Source organism: Argiope bruennichi, chromosome X1 (genome assembly GCF_947563725.1).
Source record: "Argiope bruennichi chromosome X1, qqArgBrue1.1, whole genome shotgun sequence".
NCBI lineage: Eukaryota > Metazoa > Arthropoda > Arachnida > Araneae > Araneidae > Argiope > Argiope bruennichi.
The window spans coordinates 99,714,557-99,740,787 of record NC_079162.1 but is presented as its reverse complement, the minus strand read 5'-3'; the positions used below and the strand labels follow the sequence as shown (position 1 = coordinate 99,740,787).

Here is a 26,231-nt window from a genome sequence, read left to right as displayed (position 1 = left end):
AAAAGAAAATAAATTAAACTGAAGGATCAGTTTAAAATTTAAAAAATGATAATAATGTATTTTTAATTTAAATAATACAAAAACACAATGAATTTACTTAACTACAAAACATGATTATAAAAAAAAGTCTCACGTCAGAAACATTTCCAAAATCAATTATACTATTAACAATTACATTAAAAGACGGAGTTAAGATATTATAAAAGCACCCACCATTTTTTCATTTTTGGAAATTATTTACATTGAAATGATGTCAGTTTCTCTGTTGTTTTTGATAATTTTCAATCAATAGCATTTTTACCGTTACTACAAACTAGAGAAAGATTAAATAACGAATAAAATAATTAAAAAAATGCTATTAAAACCTCTTGCAGTGGTAACATAGAACGGAGAGCTGGTTCAATAGTAGATATGTTATGTCTTTCAAAAGAAATATAAAGAGATGCTGGAAGAGGAATTCTGGGTTTCGAGGACCACCATTTAAATACCTTGAAAAAAAGATATAATATATTTTAACTATAAAACAATACAGAAATAAGCCATTTTGACATGTACATAAATAATAAAATAAAAAAAGGAAACGAATTACATCAAAAAATATATTAATAAGTAATATAAATTTTCACATTTTACTGATACAGAAACATAACCTGCGCTGAAATTCAAATTCAAACGTTCAAATAAACTTGTCAAATCATGAAAATAATAAATCAAATGAAGATTATAATCACAAGTTCTAAATTCAGTTTAGTTAAAGAAATTCATGAACTAAGCAATGTCCAAAACAGGGTTTAAAAAAATTAATTTTGCCTAAGGATTCCATATTTTAAAGCCATAGCAGTGTAGTATATGATTATATATCCTATTTACACTATATTAGAAAATGATAAACAATGAAATATTAATCATTGATTATATGACAGTGCATATAAAAATAGAGAAAAATATTAATCTTGTATCCTAAAGAATGCACTTCAACTAACAAAATAATGAGCTTTCTCGCTTATATTTATAAAATTCGGCACTATCGGTGAGTTTTCTTCAGTACTTCTCTCTATGAGCGAATTTTGCATTCTTTTTTTACATCAATCTATATTATGAAGGATTTCTATTTGTAACATCTCAAATTGAAAAAAAAATACTTTTAAACAGATGATAGTCACTTTATTGGATATAAATAAGTGATCAACATACTACTCACTTCAAGTTGACTAGTTTTCTTTTTACGCGAAATGTGAGGCTTGTATAACTGAAGACGCAGTTTATTCCCAATATTAACTGCATCATTTGATCCTAAAACCTGTAATAAATTTTGAAAACTATTTTAGCAACCAAATATTAATTTCTTAATAAACAGTAAATGTTATAAAAATATTTCTATTTTTTAATGCACATCACGATTTTTAAGAAAATTAAAAGTACATTTAAGTACTTTGAATGAAATATTTAAATTTAATTTAGTTCAAACACAAAACCATACACACCTTTAAAAATGCCCATCCTAACTTTTGCATACCATTTTCATTTAATCTTTCATAGTGATATTTTGTGAAGGTCAAAGGTACTAAATCTATGACCTAAAAAAGTTGATTTTCAGTAACACAACTATAAATTCTAAAAGAAAATTGTTTTAATTTTAAATGACAATGGTGATAATGAATGCATACAATACACTGCAAATTGCAGCACAGAGTTAAACAAAACCTAAGCACTCGAAATTCATATAGGTAAGGTAGGAGATCAAAATTATGGGGGGGGGGGAATTAGAGCCATGTTATTGTTTGTTAAAATATAAATTTTGTTTAAGAAACTATAACAAAGAAATAAATAAGTAAATCAATAAACATTTCCAATTGCAGATATAAACCAAAACTACATAATGCATAACAAGATTTTATTTAATCTTGCCAGAAAGGCTGGGCTATATTGAAAAATACAGAATAATTCAGTATTTAAAATTTGCAGATTTTTAATACAGCATTGTTTTTTTTTTTCGTTTTATTATTACTGAGTGGTTAAAGAACAGAAAATTTTAGTGATATTTCTTAATTGAATGGAATGTACCAAAGAGACGAGGTTTACATTGCACTCAAGAACATGATAAAATCAAAATAAATATGTAAATTTTAATAGCTTCCATAAACTTCTAACCGAATTAGTTAATAAAGAAAAAAAAATTGAAATAATCATTCTTTTTAATTCTTTTCGGTCTTTGAAATAACAATTAATACGTAAAGCAGAGAAAAAGAAGGACTGGATTATTTAACTGAAACAGAATAAATAAACAAATTTACATTTTGTGTGACACAGAAAAAACTCACAATTGAAAAGTATTTGTTACAATTCTGGCAATTATAACAAGAAAACCTTTTTTTTTCCCACCATATATTAGATTAGTTAAATTACCAAATTCTATCTTTTTATATAAAATGCAACAATAATATACATTTTTTTAATTTCTTATAAAGGAAAAAATTACCATATTATATTTTTTATCTTTTCCTTTTTAAATTGTTTTTGTACTAATTCTTTTATCACCTCCACAATATTTATCTCCTTTATTTTCTGTAACTAAGGCAGTATTATGATTCAAAATGCCTAAATCTTTAGCATTTCAAAATGTTCCGTGTTACTAAAATATACGACATTCTTTAAGAAAGCTTAATGTCTCATGCACAATTGTTATCAAATAATTTATGTTATTTTATTGTCCAGTATTCCATAACTTCTCTGAGATATTTTAACTGTTCAAATTTCCATTCTTTTTTCCAACCCCAACTAATCATAGCGAAGTACAATATGCATAATTAGCAAAGGTCTTTCAAGTCATGATGATTATATAATGTGTTACTACATAAATATTTATATATAAAAAATTTTCTGTAATGAATAAATTTGCATACCTGAAACAAATGTTTTCATCTAAATTTATGATTAAACCTTCTAAATTTAAAAATAAGCATATCTCTGTTAATGTTTTAAATAGAAGCATGAAACTGTGGTGTGCAGAGATGAATATAAAAGAAACATTTTACTAATTGACTTTTTTATACTATGGGTGCTGTGTAAAATTTAATTTTTTAAAACTTTTTATTATCATTTTCCGAAAAAAAACCAAAGCGTTTTCATACAATTATCCATCTTATTTAATGATAATTTGTAACTAGAAATATATGTATAAATGCAAATGTTGGGAAATAAACGTTTGTTTCCCTTTTTTTGGGGGATATCTTATATATAAATAAACTTTGCTTTAAGAAATCTTTTTCAAATGAAGTTAAAAATGCAGAACTTATTAGTATATAGTACATATATAGGTTACTTGTATATGTACTCAGGCTTGTATGATATTATTAGCATTACCTCAAAAAATAAGATAGTGCTTATTTCTTTTTTCAATAGGTGTTCCATATTTTCATTTAAAATGAAAGATTCTTCCCACTGCAGTAGTTGTAATCTAAAAAAAACAAAAAAAAAACAAATAATGAAACTTATAAGTTAGTAGCTATGTTAATATATTTCATATGAATATCTTTAAGTTTCTGTGATATAATGCTTGTCTTAGTAAGTTTTAAATGGTGATTCCAATAGTTTCAGAATATTCAATAAAAACCCTAATAAGAATCATCATTCAACGATTCTATTATTATGGTCCAAATAAAAGCTTGAAAATATTATTTTGAAAAGTAAGTAATTCACGTTTTGTATTTCATTAAAATAAATAAAAAAAAAACCAACATAATTTTGAAATAAAGAAATTGCAATATAATTAACAAAATAAGCTAGAAATTCATATTATGAGCTCTTTATATCTATACAAAAAGTGAGGTGGGGGGAAAGAAATTCACCACATAATATTATAGTGGACTTCACAGTAATGTGTTCACATTTTGGCGAGAAATAATTGTCTGCAGTAAAATTTTGAAAATTCGGCTTACTTCTTTCACTTTTTCCTCATAAATAATCTTAGTTTTCAAATAATTAAAAAAATTATTTAAGTAGTAACTAACTAAAAATAATCAACTTAAAATTCTGAAAATACAAAATTTTGTCCATTCCCATTAAAAATTCTAATGATCACTACAATAATCTATAGAAAATTATCTATTCATATTTTTTAAACCTAATTTTACATTCTTGTAATGCACTGTGCATTAAAATAGAAAATCAACTCTAAAAAAGAAAAGATATAAACTTAAAATGGATAAAGTGTTGTATAACTAATATAATCTAAAATAAATAATGTTTATAATTATCTTCCAAGTCTCCAGATGGCCATGGCTTCCTTATACCAGGGTTATTTAACAAGAAATTTTGTATTCTAAAATATACTAGGATGATGCTGAGCATCGGTTAGTTGCTCTTATCAGCAAAATGTTTATTAAATTATTAGATTTTTTTTATATAAATGTAAACAATCTCATTTAATATATATTTAAAATATTTATCCTATCTCATGAAATCTTCATTTATCAACTACATATGAAAAACAAAATGTTTTATTGTAACTTGAACTAGGATGCCAATTTTAAAGAAGTTTCATAGCTTAAATACTGAAAATCATTATCGTGTTGCTATATATCTTATTATAAGTTCTTAAAAAAGACCAAGCTAAACAACTTTATTTTAACAGAAATTAAAAAGTTTTGCCAAATGTTATATGAAGGGGAAAACTAGAACTAGAATTTTTTGAAAAAACAAATTATCAAATTTGACTAGATATCAGAAAGTGATTTTCGTAAAATATAAAGCAATCAAAATGTTTAAAAAAAATTTTAATCAATGATTTTTTTTCTAGATAAGTGATATGTATGAAAATTCTAAGTACTAAAATTCAGAAAGTACTTTCTATTCTTACTTTTTTCCTTGAATTGTACATGGTTGAGTCATTATGGGTAAAATATAATCAATATCGCCTCGTTGGTTTTCATAAAAAGATGTAACAGCTCTTTTGCTAAAAATATAAATAAATAATTTCTTTTGTAATAATAATAATAATAAATGATAATAAAAATTGCATTTAAACATATTTTTGTCCAAATTTTAGAATTTTATTAAACAGGAAAATCCCAAATGACATCCAAAACTAACAGATAAAAAAAATTTATGCATTACAGATTTCATCGGATAAGTTAAGTGCATATTGATGCTTGGAACTTGGTATTTTATCTTCCAATTTTAAAATGTAATTCTCAACAAAATTTCAGTGAAAAGCTAATAAACAGAAATAGCTTATTGGTTAAATAAAAATATTTTCCAGAAAAAGAGCTTTTGCCTTTGTACTATTGATTTCATTATAACCGAATCTATCTTTTGTCATTTAAATCAGAAACTCCATCATTGAAACCTGATATTCATGATGAAGTGATTGTCCTTTTATTTTTTCAGTATGTAAATAATAACCAAAACTCTTTTATCAATGTTAGTACAGTAAAAAGCAAAATGTAGCATTCTGAAATATAAACTTATCTGAATGAACAAAGATATCTGAATAAAGAAAAGATATCTCCAAGTATGAAGTTATGAAATTAAATAACAACCATAATAATAACAAATAAACTAAAGAAGCAAAATAATAAAAAAGAATGTTTTAATTTATGTTCTGCTTAAGTTGCATTTCTTTTTTAAAAATACAGTTAAAAATGTTCCTAAAAAGAGGTAACTGTTCCCTAATAGCACAAAATGCCCAACATTATTTCGATATTTTTATGACACTAGCCAGCATTCAAAATATCGAATAACATGGTGGAAATATCGCATAATATTTTATGCTAATAGGATTAGTAGTTTGTATTAAGTAAAAGGGGCAAATGGCCTACGAGCTTAAAATTCGTCGAAGTTGTTAAACGGTTAAACAACTTAGAAGCAAGATTCACTGCACTAACATCTAGTAATTTTAGATTTCTGGATATCAGTGAATTAATATATACAAGTAAATTAGAGTATTTTTCAGGTTCGTATTTCATAACTGAATGAGCTAGCTAAAATATGATTAAAATTAAGTAAATATTGATTTGAAAAGGGTTAACAATAAAGTTAAAAAATTAAAAGAGAAAGATTTCAATGACATTCAGAAATTGATAAAAATAAACATAACACTAAGCAGATTTCCACATGTAATACTGGAATAAAAATGCAAGAAAGATTATCAACGTAGAATTAGGAATACAGTCATGTACTCCATGCCCAATTTACCCCATGAAACATTACATAGGATGCTCGATTTAATTGTGGTCTAATAACTGATTTCTAAACAGTTACAAATAGGTATATATTTTCAATTAGAAAAATAGTTTAAATGCCCTGTAAAGAATTACGTTTTCTATTTGTGCCACTAAATATACCAATGAAAAGATTATGAAAGCGATATTTTTAGAGCCCCATAGCACCATTAGTCATAATTAGTAAAATGACCTTGACCCACTAACATTTCAAACAAAAAGGTTCAAATCTTCTGTTATTAAAATTGATTGAATAAAGAAGCTTTGAGCATCTTTATTTTAGGATATTTCAATGGTCGAAGATCTACCAACCAGCAGTGTTTCTTCAAGGCAAGCCTGGTTCAAATTTCTATAGTAACATTTAATTTCAGCCACCTCCACACGCAATTATACTTTCATTTGTTTTCCAACCCGATATATTTAAAAGTAAAAAACTATGCAATTTTTTAACAGTTAAAAAAATCAGTAGAAAATCGTATCATTATGTATTTGAGAATCGGTTAAAAATCAATTCCTCAGCAAAATTCCGAATATAACGCGATTGCCGATGGTAGATCATCAAAAAATTTAAAAGAGATTCAAACCTCAAATTCATTTTAGCATGAGAATCATGCCTACTTCATTTTTTTTTTATTTTCTTTTAAAAATTTACTGTTAATTATACAGCAGCAATAGTGTGCATACAAAAAGTACATTGTTACGATTTGTTTTAACATTGCTTCCTTGTGCAGTTTGTTTCCTAATAAGGATTGGTTGGGTGATTGGGTTTTTTAGCGCATTGGCCTTGGTCATATTGCGCCATTCCTAATAAGGAAGAGAGATTTACAGATAGCTCTAGCAGATGTTGAACAGATGCTGAGTTAATGACTCTCGACTTTGGCGATAAAATTGAAAGAATATTCAAGAATTTTGGCGAGATATCAATCAGAAGAAATTATGTGATATCCTTTTAAAAGTTTCTTTGATCTGAAACAAAAAGAAGCCAGGAGCTGGAGCTGGATCAGCAGTCAGTGGTTTACTTGAGAGTAATTGAGTTCTCTCTGAGCGCTTTGTGCTGCTGCGATTTTTTAATAGTGATCTGTTACATGTATGCAGTTTTTCACTGCAAGTGCCATTCTTGTGTACGCTTCGGCTGTGTTTCCCTACTGTGTATTCTTGTAGAATAAAGTGTCATTTTTTGTAATTGAGGCTGTTGAACTTTTCACTACTCGGTTTTTTTCCGTAATATTGATGACAGAAGTGGCATTCCACATTGTATAATGATGATGATAACTCGAGAAAAGATGGCTCAGAGCAGCGAGCTAACTGTTTTGGTTAAACATATACGTGAGTATTTGGGTTTTGGGAATAAAGAAATGAAAGCTAAATGCGTAAAAAGAATGGAAGTATGCAAGCTGCAAAAGGCGAGACTGAAGTAGTAAAAGTCGAGTATGAAAACTTTAAGGGCCAAGTTCAAAAGGGAATTTAACATCATAGAAAATGACCGTGAAACTGAGAATGAATCAAGTGCTATGAAAAGAAACACATATACATAAAATACAAGTAATTACAAGGAAACCATTTTTCGGCTGCCTTATGGAATGAAACTGTCTTCTAAGAATAAAACTTTTAAAAAAGTACTGAAAGTTTCCGTACTTCGCGGAGGCGAAAATGGATTCTATTTGGAAAGATCTATTAGCAACATGTAATTTTATTAGTGTTAATGTAATTCTATTAAATGCAAACTTGACCTAAAAATTTAAGGAACAGCACATTTGCATGCCTTAAAGCATTTCCTTGAAGACTGGTGCTGGAGGAAAAGGAAAGATACAAGATAAGATGAATGCATCAATCGAATATGGATCCAGTAGATTTCAATATATGAATAGTTTAAGTGACTGAAATTGACGATCCCTGCATTTCCGGCTTGGATTTCTTCTAGAAATTTAGTTTCATTTCAGACCTAAAGAAAAATATACGAAAAGCCGAAGAGGTGATTCTTTTGTTTCTGGACACAGCGTAGCAAAGGACCATCTCAAGGAAATGCAAATGCTCTCTCTAAAAGGCCAATAATTGAAAGTTTCAAACGTTATACGATTCGAAGAGAAGCTCGGAATGGAAGATACATCCGTGAAAGCTTTAACAACGACAGCTATGGAACTCTGGTCTTCAAGAGAAATCCAAAAAGCGCAGATAGAAGATCCTAGCATTAGATTAATATTGGAGAAAAAATTAAATTTAGTGGATCGACCATTTTAGAAAGAAATAGCTTCAAAAAATCCTATCTGGGTATGTCTGTTTTCAAAGCATCATGTCTGGGTAGGCCCAAAAATACTGGGCTTTTTGGGACACTTTACATCTTAAGAATGGTGTTCCATAAGTGGGAAATTGAGGATGGAAGCTCTTGACGATAACAAGTGATTCCCGATGAGCAGAGTCCCACAAGGTCTGCAACAAACTTATGAAAGCGCAAACGGAGAACGTTAAGTAAAACTTTGGAGCCATTTTACTGGGATTGATTTCGCGTCACTTTAAAATGTGATGCAGAGAACGACATCAAAGTTTTAGAAAAGGACACGAAACAAATGAATTAAAGGCCATTTGCAGCGCTATAATGCGGATGTATTATTCGAGAGAATGGTTTTGAATATTCTAGGACCTCTTTCGGCAACTTCAAAGGCCAATCGATATGTCCAAGTGTCGCTGAACTATTTTATTAAGTGGCCAGAAACAATTCGGGAAGCCTCGACTGTAGCCGAGAAACTTGTTCGAAGCCGGATTTTGCGTAATGCTGCATCTATGATATTAGATTCAGATTAAGGCAAAAATTTTAATTCCTCGCTCTTTTCCTAGTTTTGCAAACTTTTGGGAATTCTAAAGACTTGAACAACGGCATTGCATTCATAGTCCATTGAAACGAGAAATTTAATCGAGCGATTATAAATCATCTTAAATCTTTGTTTTTTTAAATCAGCATTCTTTGAATTTAAAATATATATAGAGGAACAAAATATAAAAACGTAGATATTGTAAAAAAGTTAAAAAGTATTATCAAGCTCATTTAATATAATTATTCCACTGAATATATTAAGATTGCACTCTCCTTGTTTTCTTATTTACGAACTCGTAAATAATACCATCAAAGGGTGATATCTATTAAAAAATCTTTCCCTAATGCAATTAAACCTGAATTACCCCATTTTTCTTGCCACAGCGATGGTCTTAAATAAGATTTAAGTATTTTTTTAATTGATAGAAACTTTTTTTTATCAGTGAATTAAGCGTCTGATTATCATCTTGAGTGTAAAAAGATATAATAACAATAATAATAAAGTTACTGATTTTGGTGCTATTTTCGATGCAAAACGTTCTGACCGTATAGTAATAGTGTTATTTCAAACTCATAAAATAATTTCAATTTTTTAAACTTGAAACTAATCGTTTTCTATTGAATATTCTCAAAGGTTTGATATTTCTGTATTATCTGCTGAAATATGGAATTTGGGATCAGTAATTAACAGTATTTTTCGTTGGTTACAGCTTTTACTTATTTGTATAACAGTTATAATACTCATAGTTTAAAATTCTGAAGTGGTATTCATTGCAAGTTATTTTTCTATAAAATTATTAATAACATGGCTGGCTGTCCAAAAATATTCAATTGCAGACGTTTTGCTGCGCTCATAGAACTTTCAAAAACAAATTACTATTTCTGGATGTTTTATTAAATTTAATTAGACTGACAACTTTTTTATATAAATTTTATAAGCTTTTAATGAATTTTTAAATAAGATGTTTTTTATATAGCATTCAAATTTTTTGAGGTTAATTTATTGGTATATTCTTATATTGTTCTGTGAAATGCAAATGTTTTTTTTTGTGTGTATTTGTGCTTTATTATTGTGTGTGTGTATATATATATATATATAAGATCCAATTTCTTATAAAATATAAACCATCACAGATTTTTTTCAAAAGTTATTTTTTTTTTATTAAATTCCTTACATGTTTATCTATTTTTCTACATAGTGTTCATATTTGTGTAAATATTTGTTATAACTTCCTATAAGCTTTTGTAAGCCCAAATCATAGAAGTCTGCCTCCTGTAAGGATAACCAATCTTTAGCTGTTTCTTTCATCTCATCATCTGTGGAAAAGTACTTGCCAATGAGAAACTCCTTGAGATAGCAGAACAAATGAAAGTCGCTCGACACCAAGTCTTTACTGTACGACTGGTGGACAATCCGTTCCCATCCAAAAGATCTTATCAGATTTTGGAAGTGAAGGGCGGAATAGGATCTAGCACTATTATGCAGCAACAAAACTCCAGAAAGCCAAGTCGCTTATTCTGTACCGGACGTCGAAGTTTAGTCAGGATAGTGTAGTAAGTGGCTGCATTAATTGTTAGCCTTTGCTGCACGCACTCGACTAACAAGACTCCATGCCTATCCCAAAATACGGTTGCCGTAACCTTGCGTACTGAGATTGTCTGCTTGGCCTTGACTTGAGTGATGCTGCATGTCGCCATTCCGTTGACTGGTGTATTGACTATGGAGTCATGTGAGAAATCCACATCTCGTCCCCTGTGACAATGTTCTCAAACAATTGATGACCTTTCTTATTATATGGCAGGGACGTATCAAGCATACTGGGGTTTTTTGGCGCTAAAGTTCTTGGGGGCCCTCTAAAAGAATCACACATATAACTTATAAATTTCGATTTCTAAGATATAATATTTTAAATTAATTCACATATTTTAATTCATAATAACATTTCTATTAATAATAATTTCGTTTTACAATTTATATATTATTTTATTTTAACTGCCTAGTAATTAGCTTAATTAATCTTTGTTAATAAGTAATATATTTTGGAATCATATATATTTACGGCATTATATCTGTAATTCGCATATAAAAATATTTATATTAAGTATCACCGAAACAACTTATAATCCATTGTATAAAAGAAAGGCGATTTCCTACCAAAATTACTTTGATTACAATTGCCGAATAAACGAATATTATATTCAACAAATAATTAAGATAAAAAATAATAATATAATTCTAAGAACTTAAATACGATAATGATAAAAACAAGAATGACAAGATTTAAATCTTCATATCCGTATACTGGTGTGCCCCCCCCTCCGTTCTTCTTCTTAATGTGCCACAATCTATTATAAATCATTTTATTTCTTCCTTTTTCAAAAATGTAGAAGTTTTAGAGGCATAAAATTATATACTGTTTGACAACGGATTTTAAAATCCTCCGCGTTTTTGTGCATGCGTTAGGTTGGGTTTAATTCGTCAAAATAGAGGGGAGAGGAAAGATGAAATGAGGAGATATTTACATTCAGCAATAAAGTAAACTCGGATTGCTCGCGAATTTATGAGGCGTAAACATTGCAAATAATTTTTAATACTGATGAAAAAAGGTACTAATGCACAATAAAATATTTCAGAGTAATTTTTATTTAGTGTAAGGGGCATAAACATTAAATTATAATGAATAAATAAAAAAATTCTGTTCTTAAAATTTGGTAATTCACTTTATTACAAAATAATAATGATCTTTTTTATGTTAAAATGCTTTTCTTTTATGCTATTGAATTTTGTGACGATATTTTCAGATTAACAACAATCGATAATCGAGAGTTTATTCTATTTAAAACATTTTATTTTCATTTAAGGAATTGCTGTAAATACGAAACGTTTTAAAAAAATATTATTTTTAAAATATATGATATTTTATATATTTTGAAATTAAAAAAACATTATTATTAATGATTTTTCAACTTAAGAATATTATTATTTTTAAATATATTATTTGAAATAATTAGCAAAATTTTACCTTTAAATATCGTCTCTTCACTTTCCGCTGAAAGGGTGGCTTCGGTATCACTTTCTTCTTCTTTCATTAAATAAATTTGAAGGGTTTCGCACATTTCTTCATTAATAACGTCCTTTTCCCACTATTTCATTGCAAGTTTTTCAATGTGCTTACAATGAGACTGCCACCTATTATTGGACGTTTCATGTATGGTCTTTTCCATTTCTCAGAGTAATTTACTCATATCCATGTCTTCTATGGGGTTGATATCTCTAATTTGTCTTTTTATATCTGCCCAAATGTATTCGATTGCATTGATGTCGCAATGGTATGGTGGAAGGCGAAGTACTTGAAAACCGTGTTCTTGTAACATAATATCAAATTTTTAAGTCTTAAATTTGGGATCATTTAATTTTATAAGTAGTAATAATTCTAGTTTTAAGAACTCAGGCGAATGAATGATAGAAGTTGCTGCCAGCCAATTAAAATTTCTCTTTTGCGGCTATTAGAATTTAGAACTTTTATTAAAATCTGTACAGTATGATATGGAGCATTATCAATAACAACCCCAGCATTTTCTGGCAAATTAAGGATAAATTTTTCTTTTGCCCACTTCCAAAAATTTGCCAGTTCATCTGTCTGTGTTAGAATCATTGGCTTTCTGTGTTAGAATCATTGGTGGTTCGTATCATTGGCTTTATAGATAAGATTTGCTTTATGCAAAATCTCATGAAGCCCTCAGCATACAGCACAATAATGCGACGTGAAGCATTTCCTGTTTGGAATATGCCATCTACATTTTCCGACTGCCAATATATATTAAAAGTCAAGTTACTATCGACCCAAGTTTCATCAACATAAATTATTGGTCTATTTTCTATACGATATCTTTTTTTGGTTCTCAAAAATTGAATTCTCTTTAAAATTATGTCCTTTCGTTTAACTATTATTTTCCGTTTATTCTGAAATCTTTTCCGTTTAAAGCCAATTTTATGTAGAATGTTTTCTAGTTTCCTTATTCCACATAAAGTTCATTGTTTCTATCAAAATTGGAAGCAGTTTATTCAAACAAGGGCTTTTTCATTCCTTGACATAAAAGTCATGCACAATTTGTCATATAATGCTACAGTCGAATTCATCAACTAATGTTTTTTCAAGAACTTCACTTTTCTTTTAAGTGAATCAAAATTTGGATGAAGTTCATCTCTTGCTCTTTAAAATTATGTCCTTTCGTTTAACTATTATTTTCCGTTTATTCTGAAATCTTTTCCGTTTAAAGCCAATTTTATGTAGAATGTTTTCTAGTTTCCTTATTCCACATAAAGTTCATTGTTTCTATCAAAATTGGAAGCAGTTTATTCAAACAAGGGCTTTTTCGTTCCTTGACATAAAAGTCATGCACAATTTGTCATATAATGCTGCAGTCGAATTCATCAACTAATGTTTTTTCAAGAACTTCACTTTTCTTTTAAGTGAAGCAAAATTTGGATGAAGTTCATCTCTTGCTCTTTAAAATTATGTCCTTTCGTTTAACTATTATTTTTCGTTTATTCTGAAATCGTTTCCGTTTAAAGCCAATTTTATGTAGAATGTTTTCTAGTTTCCTTATTCCACATAAAGTTCATTGTTTCTATCAAAATTGGAAGCAGTTTATTCAAACAAGGGCTTTTTCGTTCCTTGACATAAAAGTCATGCATAATTTGTCATATAATGCCACAGTCGAATTCATCAACTAATGTTTTTTCAAGAACTTCACTTTTCTTTTAGGTGAAGCAAAATTTGGATGAAGTTCATCTCTTGCTTCCCGTCCAATCTTCTTAATGGCACTAAGAGAAACGCCGGTATCTTGGCTGGCTCGTTCCGAAGAATGTGTGATAGGAATAAATAATTCTCTGTTTTCTGTTTCTTGGTCACAATATTTAATGATATTATATCAAATTTCTTCGTACTACTCCTGAAAGCCTTTTGCCACTTGAACTAGCCATAAAGCAATCAATACACAGTTTTGAGTTAAAATACGGTCCGAAAGACACAACACTCAGATACACGTGAAAAAAAAAAGTATCTGATAGGGGCAATTCAAGGTCAAAGCTAAATTCCGGAAATGCGCTCATCCTTCCGCGCCTCACTCCTTAATGAGATAGAACCGTCGAAACGTGGTAGTCTCAGGATACTGAAACGAACAGTACAAAAGTGTTTAGAAAAAGTAATCCATAAAGTACTTTAAAGTAAACTGAAGACTGAAAGCAAATTCGGATCATTCTGAAAATGGCTTAGATTATTACCAAAAAGAAAATGAAACTAGATTACTTTGTTCAGACAATCATGATAAATTAATACATTTTTAAATACCTAAAATATTTCCTTCGAAAATACCAAAAGGAATAATTTGAATAGAATATGATAAATGAAATTAGGTTCTGTTACATGAGAACATATATTTCAAACCTTCCATCCTTTTAATTAATGAATATAAGAAAAAATTATTAGTTATGATCAATACAAAAATTGTTTTTCCGTTTTTCAAGCACTCTTTAGAAAGTGATTCTAAGTAATAAGATTCAAAATCATGTAAAGGAAATGCACAATGCCTTGAAAAAAAGCTATTATAAGTGTTTATAAGCTAATTATAAATAAAATAAGGAATCAAAATAAATTTTTCTCTAGAAAATACTTTAATTATTTTAGATATGTTAATGCTATTTCACCATTCTTGTTCTATGCACAGTAAAGACGTGGTATTTAATCTGTCTTCTGACACTGAACTTCTGCAATAATAATTAACTCTTTTCAAAATAGAAAATTATCTCACGGCTGATGAGATCGTTCAGAGGAGAGTCAACAAAATTTTCAGAAATCTTGACGATAGCACTTTTGAGGTTTTACACATTTCAGTTGGGTTACTAAATTTTTCTCTATTGTTTTTTACAAGCAATAAGAACTGCTGTAATCCACCATAAAATACTGTACTAGCTATATCACATATACAGGGTGATCTTTTTTAAACTAATGGTACTCAGAGACCTCTGTAGCTTGAACTGTCAGCCGCAAAGCCACCAAATTTTGTACGAGGACTATTGACGCCATGGGAAAAAAAATCCTAAAAAAAAAAAAAAAAAAAAAAAAAATGCCGATAGGGGGGAATGTGGCGCTTTACACTTTAAGACAGCTAAAATTTCGCACAAAACACAGGGAAAAATTGTAAAATGCAATATCCCTATTACGTAGTCGACACCAGCGCCAGTATTTTGAGTTATAAAAAAGAAGTGGGGCATTGAAAATCATTTCAAGTATCAGTTGATTTGTAAAATGTGTCTCACTTTAGCACAGCGTGCATTACTTGTGAGGCTCTTTTATCTTAATCAGTCCAATGCAGCGGCAGCGGCCGCTCTTCGCGAATTTAGAAGTGGAAACAATTTATGTAAAAGACCTCTATCTTAATGCAGTGAAAGCAATGATTAAAAAATTTGGAAAAAAAAAAAAAAAAAAAAAACAGGTTCTCTCGCAACTCGGCCTGGTAGAGGACGAAAACCGGTATCGGAGGATACGATGACAGATGTTGCGACTGCCATCGTTGAAAGAAATCAGACGAGCACTGCTGGTAATAGCAGTACACGTGGAGTTGCCCGACAACTGGATGTTAGTGCTTCAACAGTAAGGAAAGTTTTAAGAAAAATTCTTCACTTTTATCCATATAAAATTAGCCTTTTGCATGAATTAAAACCTACAGCCTTAACCTTTGCTTTGACATTTCTTGCCAAGATGGAGGTCAACGAGGATTGGCCTTGGGCAATTCTCTAGAGAGATGAGGCCCATTTTTATTTGAATGAGACTGTTAACAGAATTCTAGAATTTGGGAATCTGAACAACCCCATGCATTTCAAGAAATCTCACTCCATTCTCAAAAAATAACAGTTTGGTGTGGTTTTACAGCAGATTTTATCATCGGACCATACTTTTTTTGAGACTATTACTCAAGCAGGATCGCAGACCTGTAAGCGCTCAAAGATATCATGATATGCTGAGCAGTTTTGCAATGCCACAACTTCAACAAAGGCAATGCTTTGATAAAATTGTCTTTATGCAGGATGGAGCACACCCACATATTGGTACACACGTACAGCAACTGTTGCGCCATCACTTTACAGAAGGAAGAATCATTAGTCGCTGTTTTCGTGTTGCATGGCCACCTCGCACCCCGGATCTAACCCCATGTGACTTTTTTTCTGGGGTTATTTAAAATCGAAGGTTTATCTTGTGGAGTCCCGAACTTACCAGCTTTAAAGGAAAACATAACACGGACTGTTATGAACATGCCTCCTGAAATGTTGCATTCAGCCGTAGAGAGTATGGTGTACAGAATGCAATGCTTAGTCCAAGAAAATAGAGGTCATATCGAAAATAGCCGATGTCTTACCCGGGAAAGCGATTCTACTTAATAAAAACAAAAGAACAAAGAAAAATTAGGAGTCAAATAGAATCTCCTCTTTTTTTTTAAATTTGTAACCATTTACAGAAGTTATTTTTTCGAATAAAGCACATTTGTGAAAAAATAAATTAATTTTTTGTTGTTCGTTTATCTGTTTACTGTATCTTTTTAAAATTTTATCGTGCAGTTATAATTAAAATTTAGATCAAAAGCGCCACATTTCCCCAATCGGTAACTTTTCGAACTATTTTTTTTTTCTTTGCGGATCCCTTTTGCCCATGTCGTCAATAGTCCCCGTACAAAATTTAGTGGTTTTGCGGCTGATATAGATAGTATCTACATCTAAATAGATTTAAGTTTATCAAGACAAGTGTTCTTTTCTGCTCTAGATGTATTAACATAAAAAAAAAAAAAATATTCTGAATATTTCTAAATTATTCCCCTAATTTTTGTTTCTTCTAGAAGCTTCTGCAGTTAAATTGTCACAAATAACAATAAAAATATTATAAATAAATTTTTCATGCAGAAAAACGAATTTTCAGTAAAAAAAAAATTTTCCGTGCATGTTTTTAATGAATATGATCCTTATAAGTTAACACTGTTATGGAATTGGCTTGTTCTTATACATTTGAAAATTCATTTTGAAACTGTCTAATAAAGTTTTCTAATGATTTTAATAAGGGAAATTCTTGAAAAAGTGTACTTTCAACGAATTGTAAGAATGTTTCATTCATTCTTCTAAAAATGGCATTCCAAATTGCTGCCATGAGTACCGTTTCATACTTAAACATTTTCTTAAATAAATCTACAGTTTCAGCTGCAACAGGATTTTTTTTTTTTTGCTAGCGATTATTATTTTTCTGACAAAGCTTCTATTATGTTTTAAAACTAATTATTAAAGCAAGCACTGGATCAGCCCTAGCCGACCATCTAGAGATAGCAATTTTTAAAGCCAATTCTCCAGATTTTTATTTAATATTTGCCAGCAATAAGTGAATGCAGACAAAATGACAAATAATTTTTGTACAAACATAAATTTTTAAACTGCTGAATTACAGCTATCCGCAGAAAAGATGCCGACTAAATTTAAAGAATGGGCAACACAAGGAATAAAACTCGTATTTGGGATGTGTTCTCTAAATCGCACGGGAACTTCCGAGATATGTTTGATGTAATGTGTAACTTTGTTCTCTACAAAATTTAATACCTACACATGCTTTTTTCAAAAGAAGTAATATTTTATCTTTCAAATGTGATGAATTATGCTCTTGATTAGGAACCAAGAAAAATAAATTTCATGGATTTAATACTTCATTTTCATTGGAATTATCAAACTATTCCCATTAAATCAATGGAAATCGTTCAATAATCTGATACCAAAATCATTTCCATTAGTCATCGATTTCTGGTGTTTGTAGCGCGCATGTCCTTTTCCACTAAAATCACCGTTGCTTTTATTGATGGGATTAGCTTGGGAAATAAAATAGGACGTTGAACAGAGCTTTAGACAAAAAACTATTTCAAAATTAAAAAAAAAAAAAAAAAAAAAGATTTGCTTCGGTTTTGCAAATAGTACACTGCAACAATACTAAGGCAAATGGCATCGTTTGACGAGCAAGGCATGCAGGGAACCCGTGTGCATACACGTTTCAATGTTCGCGCAACATTGAAACTCGCGATTCGGATTTTACTTTTCGAATAAGCCACATTTACATATATATTGATCATGCGATACTGCGATTGAATCTTTTATGTGGTACACCTTTTCAAATAAATAAATACGACATTTTCAAAATAATAAATGCGTCTTGGTGAAGGCAGTCGCATTTTATGTTTGGCTGCTTTCTATTTTTTGCAACAATGGTAGAATCGAGCATGGTCTGAGGCGGACGTTGATTGGTTTAAAATAAGGAAATTCAAAGCTTTGTAACTCAATTAGCTTTAATCCCCCAAAAGTGGTACCTAATTATTTGAAATAGTGTGCCAAGAATATTTTACTAAATATGATTAATAGAACCAGAGAACTGTATAAAAATTTAAATATCTAAACATATTCAAGAATATTTATTGACTTTCTGTTTATTATATTGAATTTCTAAACATATTTATTGACTCAAATAATATAAAACATAAAACAAATTCTTTATATCATTTAAAGCCGAAAAAAAAAAAAGGCTTTAAATAATGTTTTTCTATTAGGATAGTATGTTGATTAACACATTAGAATTTAGTTATTGGGCTAAGGTTAGAATGGATATTCTATATAATGTAAATGACACCACACGTTTCTAATTTTGCACAGTTTTCTTAAAACAAAAATAAATACATTTAAAATAACAAGAAAAAGTAGATCTGGACTGAATTAATGGATTCAAAATAAATTACAGAAATATATAAAATAAATTAAAAAAAATTACAGAATTAAATTATATTTTGGAAATATGTTGTTTAGAAAATCATTTACAAGAATAGCATAATAAACAAACGAATATTAAATAATTTACCTATCTTGCTTTTTAACATAGCATCCATGACTAGAATCGACAACATGCATACATACAACAGGCTGCACTAGTAATTTCTCTAATTTCAGCTCACAGTGATGCACAGTTATTTTCACCACACCATCATTTGAATGCATGTCTGTGTTTGATGATTGATCTCCTATACAGAAAAGAATAACAGCAATTAAACACAGGTAATGTATCAGACTAAAACATTTTTATCAGCCACTCTTCTCAATGGTCATTTTTCTTTGATATGGAATTTTCGGTTCATAGCCATGATCTAAAATAACACTCTGGGATAGCCATTTGAGCAAAAAAAGCTTTGATATTACATTTAAAATATTTATATTAACAACACATTTAAGATATTTTAATATAAAACAAAATCTAATGATAAATTTATGATAGCAAATAGTTATTTATAATGTTCAAGAAATCTATGAACTATCATTATCATATTTCTTAAGATTTTTAAATTTGAAGATTCATCATTATTTCTGAATAAATTTTCTTATTTCATTCTATTTTCAGGCTTTCTATAAGACATCTAGAATATGACAGATACCAGACATAATACAGAATGGAAGAGCTCCATTAGTCAGTCTAATGGAGCATCATAAAAAACACAAATTCTAATTTCTTTGACTTTCCATCAAAATATTTGATTTCGTTATCAACAAAATTATAATTATTATGCCAAGAAAGAATTTAATTTAAATGAAAACTATTTTAAATACTACAACCTTTGTATTGATTGTGTAACAAATAACTGCAAAATAATCCCTGTTATCATTCAAGTAATAATATTTCCTTCTGATTACATTTACATGAATAATATTATATCTGAAAAAAAAAAAAAATTATTGTTTTTGAAGCACAAAGATTTACACTCATGTTTGAAATTTTAAAGAATGAATACATGATATGAATTAAAAATTAACTTAATATTAACGGAATAGAGTGAATTCATGCTCGCATAAATTCATAATAAATGCAATATGTGAATCTAATTCTGGTATTTTATATATATCTTATCAGTTGGAAGGGATGTTACATCAGAACACAGTTAAGTTAAAATACAATCAATGTTAGATATCATGCATAGTTTCTTTATTTGGTGAGTGATACATCATATCAACTGCCTTCGTAAAAAGAGTAGACAGAATACAATATCCTAATATTGTATAATATACCTGCAATATGATTGTAAGGCTAAACTATGCTTTGCACAGCAATATTTTTCATATGAAATGAACATATGGATTTGAACTTATTTAAAAATTACTACTTTTTAAAAGCAGAAAATACTAATTTTCAAAACTCTTTGCAGTTCTTTAGAACAAAATAAAAAAAAAAAAATCAATGAAATTTTTGAATTAATATAGATTGAGCAAAATATAAAGTACGCATGACAAAACCTGAGATGTATACTAATATTAAATCACAGACTTATTAAGAAGTTTGGAATGCAAAATACTTCCAATTCAGAAAGAATTCACAAGAATGCAACCCATTAGCAATCTAATTTTATCCACAATCTAATTAAATAATATATGTGGATTTGGAAAGATATGTTGCATTGATTCACTTGAGATGTTTATAGATTCCATATAATATATATATATTGAATTATAATGCCCGTGAATGACAATTTTTGCTTAGTACTTGAAAAATATGGTTATTTGATGCATGAACTACACTCAGACACCATGTTAATAGGTTAATATACAAATATTTAAATATGTATGGCTATGATTTAACCCATTTATATTCTTCCTCTGGATATTTAATCAAGCCTCTACGGCAATGGCTTTTCAGCTTTTTGAAATTAAAAGCAGATACTTCGAAATAAAATTTAAAGCATACAGAATTTCATTATTCTGATAGTAATGTGTGTTTCACAAATATATGTGTACATAATCAGATGCAACTGGATTAACATTTTTGATAAGGAATTGGTCATACTATTTCATTGCTTTAACAATTTACTATCTGTAATAGGCCAGGTAAAGAAATTTGCAATGGATTTTATGTTACGAGGTTGATTATTAAAAGACTGCTTACAAATCATTAAATGTTTCATATTGAAAGTTCCACTTTAATGTTATTAAATTATTTATGTTTAATCACCCATTTTATTGTAGGTTTCTCATTTAAATTATAATCATAGTTACTTATATATATATAAACAATCAAAATAAATCTTCCATTTGCAATTATTTTGTTACATGTTCTGTTTAATAATATATTTTTATTTGTATTTTCATCAACACACTCTCATTCTGCTATTAAAATGGAAAATATAAACAAATTTTGATTAGCTTTGAGGTAATCCTTAATACAAAAATTTTAATTAAGCAACTACAACTCAATTTTATATTCAGCTTAAGCAATTGGTAATAAGTGTCTTTTTTAAATCTTTTCTAACACATTGTAATATATTTCATAGAGTATATAACCTGGATTCGCTAGCATAACTATAGGGTGGCAGGATAGACAAAATGCATGGGGCCCTAACCTGAAATGGTACTTGAACTGTTCAACTTTCCAGAATTTATATATATATAAATGTATTAATACAATCAAAGCTATGATGAACAGCACAAAATTAAATTACAGTTTTGTATTACATGCTTATAGTCAGGGTTTGGCTAAAATGTAATCATTAAAGATAACAACATAATGTGGAACTAGCACTTCAAGCAAAAGTTGATAAAACCAAATTCTATAAGAAATGATTAAAAATATCAAAAAATGATATACTTATATAATTAGTGATAAAAATGAGTTCAATATTTTAAGGCTCCACTTTTAACTCTTGCGATGCGGTCCATATTGCTTACTTACATTAGTGTCTAAATTATCGCAAAATGTTCCATAGTACTTGATAACATTTTTGATATTGTAGCCTACAAATAATCATAAGATTAAAATAATTTAACCATTAGTTTTTTAAAATAAATTGTTAAACTGTGAGTTAGCAGCTAAGTTGAGTCCTACAATCAGATGGATTAAAAAAAATAAATGTTTTTAATAAACATTTCAAATTTAAGCAAAATTAACAAACAAAATAAATGAATATAAGCTTATCAGCATTTACAATTAATAGCATTAATCAATAGTTTGAGTTCTTATTTGCTAAAACTATCGATATTTGCTAAACTGATGAAAAGTCTTTTGTTTACAAAATGTTTCAAGGTCCCCACTCCAAACATTTGTGATGGGGTTCATACTGTTTAGTGACACTACAGCTTAAACTATCACAATATCTATTTTGAATTTTTGATATAGTAATATTAAATTATTAAGTCTACTTTTAATATTTATTGAACTCAATTTTAGTTCAATCAGTTAAGCAAATTGTTATATATAACATCAAGTTTATAATGAAATGAATGATAGAAAGTTATATTTAATATCTAAAAATTAAAACTGATAGTAAAAAATTATAAAAAAGAATATAAAATGGATAAATTTTATTGATATAAAATTTCTCAAATCATGCACATAATTTTTCACAAGGGCATAATACAATACACTGAGTAACCAAACAAAACAATTATATCTTCTATAATAATATACAGAACAAAATTTTATGTGATTAATACTGAATAACTCATTGCCTTTCAAAAATTTAAAAAAAAAAAAAAAAAAATTCTTAAGTTAGGGAGAAAATTGCATTTTTAGCACCATTGTTTAGCATTAATTTTTTGATACTAGCACAAATATTTATATCATTATTTATAATCTAATTCCAGTTAATAAATGTTTCTTGTCCTTTGTTGTATACAAGCTAAAACATACACCTTAACATTCCCATAAGTGCTGAAAAGCTTATTTATTCAAATTTTTCCCAGAAGATAAGAAAAAATCCATACAGAATTGATGAATTTTTTGAATAACTTAGATTTATCAGTTCAGAAAATGCATATTTTAGATAATCAAGATGAACTATATTTAGGATATTTTTCATTACTGCAGGAGACTTGCGAAGAAATTTCATGATGATTGAATTTTATTACATAAATTTAAAAACAAACCTTTATTTTCCATGTCAATTTGTGAAGAATACTGCTGTAATTAAGGACTTCTTTCATCATAAGAGTACAGCCATTAATTGAACAAATTTAATGACACATTGGTTAGGAGAAGAAATAAAAATTGTAAACATTTTGAAGATAAAGATTGTGGATGGCTAAAAGACAACAAAGACTACTATCAACTTGAATTTAAAAGTTTGATTAGTTAGGGATTTGAAGCAATAATGGCTGTTATTGGAACGTAAACAACGATCACGTTTGCGATTGTTTACTCCGCAACCGTTGTTAAGAAAATTGAAAGGAGTTGAGTTGTTGTATTGTATTCAAATTTTTGCACGCCATAAATAAAAGTGACGAAGCTTGAAATCCAGATAAAAATTGATTTTAGTGAAATGATTATTTATTTAGACAGAATTTTAAATTAGTTTTTATAAAAAAAAACATTTTTTGTACTGTACTTTTGAACTTTTTCCTGGTCTTAACTTCTAAAATATTGATAAGAAATTTTTTGTTATTCCTATATTTTTGAATAACTTCATGTATCATAGAGAATGGTCATTCAAATGTTTGTTAATACGTTATAATTTAACATAACTGAATAGTTTTTAATTTTCCAAACAAAATTTCAATCGAGTGAATGTCTTGCACTTTCCACAGTACTGCTAGACAATATAGCATTTAGCTTTAGTCCATGTAAAGGCCTTACCTTCAAGGACAAATACCGTCTACACTTTTGTGGACAGTTTTCCGTTTATGCCAGCAGAAAACCGATCAAGCAAGATGTTCGTCATCGCGAGCTTTTTTCAACCAGCTTGAAAACGTAGACGACAGTGTCGGAAATATCGTTTGCAAATGAAATTCAACCATTCATGTGAGACTTTGACAGTGACGTAGTTTGCCAAGAATGGCGCCATTGACGCCAACTAGTTTGTTTATTTCCGCCGCTTCTTCTGTACTTTGCTGTGAAAGGTTTATAGGTAACTTGGCACCTTGGTGGTATCAGATAGAGTTTAAGCAACTTTTGTAGTATTAGTGAATTTTGATTATTGTTAACCCGGCAAAAGCTAAGAACAACGATTCTGGACCATACGCCGGAGAACACATCTTCATTCCTTCCTCCTTCCTTGCTGTGAAACTTCGCTTTGTGAAAAAAAAAATATATATATATATTAATAATTCTATGGTTTTCCGATAAAGAGTCGGCTCTTTTTGACCTTGTTCACGAGAAGCCGGCTCTTCAGAATCCATTGGGTACCCACTATTAAAAAAAAAACCTTGTATGAGGGAATTAAAATCGAGATGGTCCGAAGATGAGGACCTCTTAACATCAGGTAGGTGAAATATTCTATGTTTCTCGGTATGACGTTGTGATCAAAAAACGTTTTATGCGCATACATTTTATGAGAGAACTTTACAATGCCAAAAGAGGGGATTTAATCAATTTAAAATTATTTTAAATATGTACAAAAAAGTTTGTATATGTCAAACATATTATAAGCATCTCATTAATTTTGCTGAATTATTTTATCTTGAATTTCTTTTAATCCTAACTGAAATAGTTGAAAAATACGAAACACATAAAGAAGGTTATAAATTATTTAAATATTGGGATGCAATTTATTAACTCTATATTGAGCCATACACAGGTTATATAATCGCATAATTTATTAGAGTAGACAAGATGATAATGTGGCCAGTTAGCTCTTAACTTATTACTTCCTTATTCATTATTGATTTTCATTTGTGATTATTGTGTTTCACTTATGTAAATGTGTATTAACATGCAGCAATACTTTTTCTTACAAATATAGCCTATTATTCATGAAACTAAAAGCAAAATTTTGAAGAATTTATTCTATATTCATTTACAGGTCAAATTATACAAAATTAAATTTGGCGTTGCTTAAAATAATTTTTTGAGTTAGTTATTTCGCTACGTAAAACTACATTATTATGATGCACACACACACACATTTATATAAAGAAATATATATATATATTTAATACTAAATTCTTTTTAATTTATTCCAGAAATACTTCGTAAGAAATTCTGTGGGTTGAGGTCCTGTTTTCAGCGAGAAGACAAAGTACTGATTACCTTCAGGCTCAGCAGATTTGATATAGCACCAAAATGGGTGCATTATCAAAGACTGCTGCTCCTGAAAGATACAATTTTTGTAGGCTCTTTGGAGTCCAATTTGGACGAGTCTTTTACGACTGATGCAGGGTGCGCAGAACCAATGGTATATTTTGCAAAAATATTTTTAATTCTTATATCATGCTTTTATTATTTAGTTAATGAATAACTTGTATGTCATTAGTTATGTTCATATGTTATTAGTTATGAATAACTTATATATTATATATGTATATTTAGTCATAATTAGGCTTAATTATTGAGTTTTAATTTTTAAAATTGAATGATAAAAAAGCTGGCCAAGAGAGGGAATTGAAATAAAATGTATAACTAATTAACACCTAATGTAACTGAATTTTTTTAAATACATCATTAGTAATCATATTATCATTAATTTACAGTATATCAATCAATAGATTAATATTAGAAAAGGGTTCAGCATTTAATCTCTTGAAGGAGTTAAGTGGTACCTTTATTCTTAGCATGGGCATATTTATGCCTATTTAAATATATCCATTGATTAATAATATTCCATTGTATAGTGAAAATCTAATTTTTTTAGATTTCTATGTAGGAAATTGATGAAAACTTGGGGTCGGAGTCTTTGGACAATTTTGTTCCTAGATGTACAGCAGATTTTGTTCCAGAGTCTTCGGCAAGCACTGAATGCTACAAAAGATCTGCTGCACCAGAAATTTTAAATCAAGGTCTTCTGGAAAAGGCCTCTCCCAAAAGGGGGCGACAGGTAAATGTGGGGGAGAACATATTAAAAATGGTGTCAGCAGAGCTGAAAAAAAAAAAAAAAAAAAAAAAAAAAAGAAGAGAAGCTTCAAAATCTGTTCCCCATGCTGTGAAATGAATGAAACTTGAAATATTTAAAGCTTTTTAACATACAATGTTGAGGTTCATTGCGATATAAACTCATTGACAAAAACACACACACATTTTGTAATGCTTCCGCATAGCAGTTGTTGCCTAGACAGATCAAGCAAAATTACTTCTTATGTGAAAAGCGACTTAATAGTATTCTTAGACAATAAAATATGTCTAGAAACCATCTAAGTCATTATCTGGATATCAAGATAC

General features: G+C 28.9%; 1 protein-coding gene across 1 annotated transcript in view; it reads right to left on the bottom strand.

The window, feature by feature from the left end:
• The window catches only part of LOC129958848 (jouberin-like), a 47,399-nt gene extending 24,119 nt beyond the window's left edge, over window positions 1-23,280 (bottom strand). The window contains exons 1-7 of the mRNA XM_056071569.1: window positions 23,009-23,280; window positions 18,966-19,125; window positions 4,859-4,954; window positions 3,364-3,457; window positions 1,485-1,577; window positions 1,202-1,300; window positions 366-488 (exon numbers count right to left, since the gene is read on the bottom strand). Coding sequence (XP_055927544.1) covers window positions 366-488; window positions 1,202-1,300; window positions 1,485-1,577; window positions 3,364-3,457; window positions 4,859-4,954; window positions 18,966-19,125; window positions 23,009-23,021 — 678 coding nt within the window. The 5' untranslated portion in view covers window positions 23,022-23,280. The remainder of the gene's footprint in view (window positions 1-365; window positions 489-1,201; window positions 1,301-1,484; window positions 1,578-3,363; window positions 3,458-4,858; window positions 4,955-18,965; window positions 19,126-23,008) is intronic.
• Between the last annotated feature and the right edge of the window lie 2,951 nt (window positions 23,281-26,231).